The 8,643-nt window shown below is 38.4% G+C and overlaps 1 protein-coding gene across 3 annotated transcripts; it reads left to right on the top strand.

The window, feature by feature from the left end:
• The first annotated feature begins 1,204 nt into the window (after positions 1-1,204).
• On the top strand, positions 1,205-2,697 carry LOC131857085 (uncharacterized). 3 transcript variants are annotated; one of them, XR_009358504.1, is made up of 4 exons: positions 1,205-1,602; positions 1,723-1,979; positions 2,190-2,338; positions 2,646-2,697. XR_009358504.1 is itself a non-coding variant. In XM_059209145.1 (3 exons), exons 1-2 carry the CDS (start codon positions 1,335-1,337, stop codon positions 1,908-1,910), a joined length of 456 nt encoding a protein of 151 aa, XP_059065128.1. In that variant the 5' UTR covers positions 1,205-1,334; the 3' UTR covers positions 1,911-1,979; positions 2,242-2,425. The 3 variants fall into 3 exon arrangements, 1 of the variants encoding a protein (XP_059065128.1); XM_059209145.1 differs by lacking the exon at positions 2,646-2,697 and having other exon boundaries at positions 2,242-2,425; XR_009358503.1 differs by lacking the exon at positions 1,205-1,602 and having other exon boundaries at positions 1,696-1,979; positions 2,242-2,338.
• Positions 2,698-8,643: the final 5,946 nt, after the last annotated feature.

Here is an 8,643-nt window from a genome sequence, read left to right as displayed (position 1 = left end):
TGGATATTCGAATCCAAAAAAACTACAATAAAAATTAACTTAACCAAACACCTATAATCACATTAAATTTAGCTGAAGTCAGCTCAAAACAAGTAAAAATGGGGTAAAATAACATGAAAAAAAAAATCACCAGCCTTAAAAAAGAGCAAAGAACCTCAATAGAGATTCATATAAACAGACACAGCTAACAATCCACATGCCTTGTAGATGCCTTTACATTTTCCATTTAACTTGTTTGCTTACCTTGTCTATGTTGCACGTGGACATAATCTGTTACAGGTGGTTCTTAATAAGGAGGTTGGGGACAACAATATAAATTGGGAATAATCAGTTTGAATAGCATATTTTTAAAAAAAACTATATATACAAATCAAACTAAAACTAAAACAAAAAATCTGAAACCATGTAACAATTAATATGTTCTATGCCTAACAATGGAATGCAAATAGAAAACGAACAGAATGAAAGATAGGTACACAGTTTAGTAACAACTTGGAGCATATCAATAGGTGATATAGATTACATTTATCAAAGTAAGAATTACAAGTAAGTCGTATGCATGGCAATGGCATGTAAATGAACAAAAAATTGAGAATGCAATAAATTTCCATAAGACTATTTAACTTGTGAAACAAATACTATTTTGCACATAAATTTAAAATTATTGTTTTTTAAAATTAAATTATTTATTTATGAAAACAATTCCTTAACATATTCATATTAGTAATTTATTACTAAAAATATAAATAAAATAATTTAGAATAAAGAACTAATATACAACATATATTATTGTTTTGTCTTAAAACAAATTTGCAATTACATATTGTTAGTTTAAGATTTAAACCTTTATATTAAAAATTACAAATAAAACCAAATTTGATAAATTTAATAAAAATTTTATTAGAACAATATTAATTCATAACTAAAAATATAATTAATGTATAATTTGGTCTAATTTAATTTTTTACTAATCACAAATTAACAATATTATAATTTATTAGAAGCTAACATCTGGTATAGCTAATTTTGCCATTTGGTATTTAAAAGATAACTGCTAGCCACTGTTTAATATGTGATAACTCTACAGATACAGGTGTCTAGCCACGGAAAGAGATGCAGATGCCAGCTACATGCGAGGTCTACTTGTCAAGGCTTGAAATGAGATGAGGACTAATGGCGTATTTTTTTTGCAAGGAAGAGACGGTCTACCTTAGATTCGCGCTTCCAAATGGAAGAATGAGCAGTTGACGTTTATTTTTTTCCTAAAATTATGACTTTAGTCATAATAATGCTATTAATTTTTTCTTCCGTAATAATTTTTTAATGGTTTGGGGATGGATGGATGGACAATTCCAGAAGGTTGCAGGTGGGTAGATGATTCGAGAAGGTTGCGGATGGATGAATCTTTGCAGGGACGCCTCAAGGTCGTTGGAAGAGCCGGCGTGGGAATTGATAATGTGGATCTCCATGCCGCAACAGAGTACGGGTGTTTGGTGGTAAATGCTCCCACTGCAAACACTGTAGCGGCTACAGAGCACGGCATAGCACTTCTTGTCGCCATGGCAAGGAACGTGTCGCAGGCCAGCGCTTCCATGAAAGAGGGTCAGCTTTTAACATTTTTTACTTAAGTGCTCTGTTTTAACTTTTCTTTGTTTAATGAAAAGTAGTTTCAGGGAATTTGCGTGAAGAAAGATGAATTGTTGATCTCTGGGATTGCTGTAGGAGATAGCAAAGAATTGTGGTTGCATATGGGTACTTTCTGGGACGCAGGCCCTGCTGTAAAAGTCGCTTACAAGCGTAATGATACATGGAATCCTTTCAGTATGGTGCTCAAAATGGGAATCGGTGAGTGGGGTTCTCCTTCAGCGCCTGCCTTGGCTCACTCCCTTAGTAATTATGCGACCCAGTAACCAACACAGGCAAAAAAATAAAGCCAGACTGAATGCAATTCCAGGGCCCTATCAAATTCAGAGTAAAAAGTAACTATTCAAATTTTATTTTTATCTTTTAAAACAAATGTTGATTATGATAGGTTCTTGGCTCAACTAAAATCAATTTCATGTTATCAGACATATTTTTGGATTTTAATAACAAATTTTATAAACCCTTCTTTTTTCACGTTTTATTTCTGATAAAATGTCATTTTGTGGGTTCTTTGTTTTTCAAAATTTGTAAAACCTTTATTTTAGCTCTTGATAAACAAGCAATGTGTTGTTCCTTATACGTTACTGGGGGTTGTAGTCCGACATTTGTGTGAAGGCCGATCTACAACAGTGAAGCTTGGACCTGTGAAGGGCTTGTGGCTCAGAAGCAAAGTACCCTATAGCGGTTACAGAAGGTACTACCTTCTGAATCTTAGTTGTTTCAATAATCCGTGAAAAACCACAATATCACAATAAAAATGTTAAAGATAAATGTAGCTTAATCATTTTTACTGTGCTTACAGACATTTGTTATAGAAAGTAAGGTGGGAAACCAGTGACCAAAATGAAAACATGGGGAATTTATAACTGGTTAACCATTGAAACACAATTCAATAGCACTAATTTGTCCAAAACATAAATAAAAGCCACTGTCCAAAAATAAAGATCTTACCTAACAGTTTTTTTCACCCCTATTTCTGGCTGTTGTTCTTTGCCTTCCAGGAAAATGAAGGATGTGCGTTCACTCAGATGCAGATGTACTCAAATACATTACTGAAACACAATGCAAAGCACAGATCGAGAATGTACTGGAGAATGCTCATGACTACTCCAGATTGTTCGAAAGTTAAAAATTAAATGAACTCTGCCAAATTCCTTCAATGGCATTTAATGCACAAAGATTTTTTACAGATTTGAATTATTACAATATGTCTAAAGTTTTTTCCCGTATGTATTTTCTTATTTTTTATTATTTCATTTAATCAAATGTTTCAGCGGCATTGACAAATCATATTAAATATAAATAATTTAATATTAATTATTAATCCAATTTAAATATTTAAGTTTTCCAAAAGCATTGAAGCTCCAAAAATTCTGAGCGCTCATTGGAGGAGGTTGAAAACAAAAATGTATTCAACGATTGCGTTAGTTTCTGCCTGTCGGCAGGAACTAATAAAAATGGGCACATACCTATATCTCTCTAGGATTAATGAGTACGGATTTTAAAATCACGAAACTTTCGGAATTGAGAATGCAATGACATTAAATTTTCTGATTTATGAGATTTTTTTGCATAGGGATTGAAAGTAATGATAGTAAAAAATTAACGTTGAAGAGATAAAAATAAAAAATTATTAAACTTAATATTGCATTATTAATTTAAAATTAAAGTTGGGGTTTGGTAGGGTTTCGTGTGCAAAATTAATATTTATTAAATAATTAAAGTGTGCAAAATTACTTTTCTTTTTGGATTATCTATTTTATCCATGTTAACATTATTTTTTAATTCATAATTTTCATTATTTAATTGAATTTGAATTTATTTTTTGTTGAAAATGAACACAAACATAAAATTATTTCATTAATTATTGAATATGAACATTAAATTAGAGTGGAGATATGTTTTTCATGTGTGAATATATATATATATATATATATATATATATATATATATATATATAGTGTGCAAAATTACTTTTCTTTTTGGATTATCTATTTTATCCATGTTAACATTATTTTTTAATTCATAATTTTCATTATTTAATTGAATTTGAATTTATTTTTTGTTGAAAATGAACACAAACATAAAATTATTTCATTAATTATTGAATATGAACATTAAATTAGAGTGGAGATATGTTTTTCATGTGTGAATATATATATATATATATATATATATATATATATATATATATATATATATATATATATATATATATATATATATATATATATATATATATATATATATATATATATATATATATTGAATAAAAGGGGTAAAAACTTTATTGAAACATAGACACAAAAATTACAAGGAGGGCCCAAGCCCCGAGGCTCCAAAAAAGAGCCTCAGGCTCTGACTAAGATCAACCAACATCATTACTATCCATATCCTCAGCAAAAATCTTCTGCAAGACCTCACAGTAATCCAGGGAAAGATGCTCCCAACCTTCAATTTTCCAATCACTGTCATGTTTTGAAGCCACTTAGCCAAACAATTCGTTGCTCTATTTCATTCATGAGGAATGTGGATGAAGGACACCTGCTCCATTAAAGAAATAATTTGAAGAATCTGATGAACTATCCCTACCAGCTGCCAATGAATCCCACTCACCTTCTTCTCAGTCAACAAATTCACAATAATTTGTGAATCCGATTCACAGATAACCTTCCTTCTACCCAACTCCCAAGTCCGCTCCAGGGCATAGAGAATAGCAAGTCCCTCCATAAAATTATTAGGTTGCCTCCCTTTATGCATTGAAAAGAAGAAAACCACCTCCCCCAAACAATTCCTACCAACACCTCCAACTCCTGTTGGGCTCGGGTTACCCCTGGAGGAGCCATCAGTGTTAATCTTGATAATCTCATCCTGGGGGGGTCTCCACCTTCCCACCCGTTGGACCTTCTTCATAGCACACCTACCTCTTTTGACACAAGTGGAGGCGGGAGACAACTCCTACCAGCCAAACCTACTCACGATATCCGCCTCATCTCTATCGAAAGGAAAATTCACCTCACATTTAGCTTCCACCGTCTCCTGAATCATAACCATGATTCTATTCCACACCTGTTGCATTGACAATCTAGCCTCATGAAAGATCCTTCTATTCCTCTCAAGCCAGATCTGCCAGAGAATGAAAATGGGCCCAATATACCAGACCATCTGGAGGAAGGGGGACAAGATAGGAGGTCTGCCCAAACTACTCCAAAACTCCACCAGAGAATCTGCATGAACACAAGGACACTTCCACACCCCCCACCAGTAATGCCAAATAAGCATAGAGAAGGGGCATCTAAAGAACAAATGTGAGGAGTCTTCCTCCCCATTACCACACAAAGCACAAATCAAAGGGCCCAAGAATCCTTGCTTGTGAATATTATCCCAAGTTAGGCATCTATTCAAGGCCAGAGTCCAAGCAAAGTAGTTGCACTTCGGCCAAGAAGAATTGTTCCAAACCTGTTTCCACCAGTGCACCTCTCTTCCCTCCAATCTTCGGTTCAACAGTTCCCTGTATCCACTAGCTACAGTAAAGATGCCCTTAGGATTCGGAGACCAGGCAAGTCCATCCCTACCCTTGATGTCACTACAATGTCTACTTGCCAGAATGCCTTGTAACTCAACACAGTCCTCCTCCATCCCAGCAACCGACCACTCATTAAGATCCTTCCACCACTCCATCTCCAGCTGCTCACACCTGTAAAAAGTCTTGAAATCACTCACACTTGACCACCCCACCTCCAAAACCCTCTAGCTAAGGTTCCCAAGATTAGGAAATTGATCAAGGATGGGGGGGTACCCGTCCCAGGAGTCGTTCCAGAAAAGGACCTCTCCCCCCCTCCTGCTGATCCAAAAGAGTCCTTCCTTAATGAGAGAGGCCCCCTTCTTGAGAGTATACCAAATCATAGAGCCTTTATCCTCAAGTGGATATCTTGGAACCTCCTGAGCTGGTATCCTCTGCATATATTTGAAGGCCAAAATCTTAGCCCAGCCATGATCCTACTCGACACACCAACTCCAGTACAATTTTTCCGCCAGAGCCTCCCCAAATAGAATAGCCTGCCTTAAACCAAGGCCCCCCGGTTTCTTCGGGCTACACACCAAGTCCCAATTGACAAGACTCCATTTGGACAAGGATAGATTGCCTGCCAAAGCATCCAAGCCCTTCAAGAACCACTTAGGAGCCACTTGAAGCATACATTGAAAGGTCGGAAGAGCCTGAACCATCGACTGAATTAGTTGAACCCTCCCAGCAAATGATAACCATCTATGAGTCTAATGTTCAACCTTCAAGCGAAATTTATCCAAGATACCCTGCCATGACTCCCGGGGAGGGTTACCAGGAGAGAGAGGAATACCCAAATAAGTCAAGGGCAAATAGCCAACTTGGAATCTCAAGATGAGAGCAATCCTCCTTTGAATAGTTCCAGGGGTGAAGAAAATGATATAAGATTTATCTTCATTGATCAATTGGCCCGAGGCCGCCAGATAAACATCCAAAACCCTACGCAGATTTGTAGCTTCTCTGATCCGAGCAAGTCCCATCAAGGCTATGTCATCAACAAATTGCAAATGAGACTGCGACTGCAAGTCATTACCCCAGCTCCAACCCTGAATATTGCCCTGACCCACATTATGCTTGATCAACCTCCCTAGGCCCTTAGCCAGGAGAATGAATAAGTAAGGGGAGAGGGGGTCCCCCTAATGAAGGCCTCTAGACGCACCAAACAACTCAGTATGATCCCCATTGATTAGCACTAAGAAAGAGGTGGATGTAACTCCACTCATAACCCATTGAATCCATTCCTCGGCAAAGCCAAAAGCCCTAAGGATCTTCTGGAGGAAAGACCAACGAACTGTGTCGTAAGCCTTAGCCATGTCCAACTTGATAAACATAGCTTTTTCCTTGGAGGTTGCCATAGAATGAATGGTCTCCGTAGCAATGACCACACCATCCAGAATTTGACGCCCTTCCACAAACCTGCTCTGTTCCTCGGAGATAACACCCCCCAGACACTTCTTCAGCCTCTCTGCAATCAGCTTCAAGATGATCTTATAAATCACATTGCAGAGAGATATAGGGCAAAACTGGCCTAACTTGTCGGCCTCCTCACACTTAGGGGTAAGCGCAATGAAGGTCGCATTCAGGGCTCGAAGCATCTATTTATTCCTTTGGGACTCTTGGACTACTTCCAATAAGTCCAGTTTGATGATATCCCATAACCCTTGAAAGAATTCAATCGGGAACCCATCCGGGCCAGGGGCTTTTCCTTTCCTCATATGAAAAACAATCCTCTCAAGTTCTTCCAGCAAAATAGGGTCCATAAGCTACTCATTCATCTCCCTAGTAACAAGAGGAGGAATGCAAGCAAGAACTTGGTTCTCCTCCACCGATTCCCCCTGAGAATCCTCATTGAAGAGGGATCGAAAATATTGTAAAGCCTCCCTAGATATCTCCTGCAAGGATAATAACACCTCACCTCTATCATTGACCAGAGCAGGAATGGAATTTCCATGATGTCTTGCTTTCACAGAGTTGAAAAAGAAAGCCATGTTCTTATCGCCCACTTGAAGCCAATCAATATGGGTCCTCTGTTTCTAGTAAATTTCTTCCCTGAGCTCCCATTCCTCTAAAGCCTTGACAACCCTCTCCTACTCCCTAAGCAAAGCTTCAGACAAACCATGCTCTTTGATTTCACTGGTGATGCCATTTAACATGTTTGGGCAGCTTTCTTAGTGTGAAAAATGTTCCCAAAACCCTGTCGATTCCATTGTTTAAGCTGGAACTTAACAAACTGCAGCTGCTTGGCAAAAGTGTACATAGCAGTGCCAAAGGCCGACCTTCCCTTCCTCCACCACTGCTCAATAAGAGCTGGCAAAGCAGGGTCCCGAAGCCACATAAGTTGGAATTTGAATGAAGGAGAGCAAGCAACCCGGGTAGAAGAAGAAACCAACTTGATAGGCTAGTGGTCTGACCCTCTCCAGTCAAGAATCTCAGAACTTGTGGACCACCCCCCACCAAACTAAAAACAGGAAACCAAAAATCGATCCAACCTCTCTGCAATCCAACACTCCCCCACTCTCCTATTGTTCCAAGTGAACAAACCATTACTAAGCTTAATGTCAACAAGATGCAACAATGAAATACTATCTCGAAAAAGGAGAGAAGATGGCTCCAACCGCATGACACCCCCCTTCTTCTCACTCAACTCAAGGATAGCATTGAAATCTCCCGCCATAATCCAAGGATGGAAAGGGACCAGCCTTCACATACAAGAAATATGAGACCGTAAGTTCTGTTTGCCCTGAAGATCGGTGGGGGCATATATATTAGTAAACAAAATAAGATCTCTGGTCTCAAGAATGGAGGCAACCCCAGATAGAGAAGATCTGGAAGCCATCCACCAGACGGGGTGAATCCTTGAAGGGTTCCAAAGACAGGCCACCCCTCCAGAGGAACCAACAGCCCCAATACACTGACATTCGCCTCGCCCCCAGAGCTTCAGCACTAGACCCATCATACTCTCCACTGAGAGTTTAGTTTCTTGCAAGAATAGGACATCAGGTGACTGATTCCTAATCAAATCCTGAACAACTTTTTGTCTAGGGCCGCTATTCAAGCCCCTTACATTCCATGAGAGCACAATCATTTAGGAGGATTGGAAAAGTGAGAATCCAAAGTCTTTACTGACCCTGACTCAACCAAATTTTCTCCCATCAATTTGATTTTATCCAAGTCCTTCTTTCTACCAACCTTTGAGTTCTTCTCCGTAGCACTTTTCTTAATATCTTTCTGATGTAGCCCCAGGTGAATAGAGGACTTGTTACTTTTAGCCCCAGCCGGTTCCAATTTTAGGGCTATCGGAGAGCCCTCCCCCCCAACCAAATTTACCTTCGAACCAGGAGTGATTCCCAACTGGACCCCTACTGTCTGATCTATCTACATTTGCTGGCTTCCAATCACTTGCAGGGCCTGGGTAAAATCCTCAATACCTCTTT

The sequence above is a fragment of the Cryptomeria japonica genome, chromosome 7, assembly GCF_030272615.1.
Source record: "Cryptomeria japonica chromosome 7, Sugi_1.0, whole genome shotgun sequence".
Classification (NCBI taxonomy): domain Eukaryota; kingdom Viridiplantae; phylum Streptophyta; class Pinopsida; order Cupressales; family Cupressaceae; genus Cryptomeria; species Cryptomeria japonica.
This window is presented reverse-complemented; position numbering and strand designations above follow the sequence as displayed.

Excerpts from the sequence above, each read along its gene's own strand:
- LOC131857085 (XM_059209145.1), top strand. The coding sequence starts at position 1,335 with ATGGATGGATGGACAATTCCAGAAGGTTGCAGGTGGGTAGATGATTCG. Across the intron at positions 1,603-1,722 it reads CAGCGCTTCCATGAAAGAGG|GAGATAGCAAAGAATTGTGG; the intron begins GTCAGCTTTTAA and ends GGATTGCTGTAG.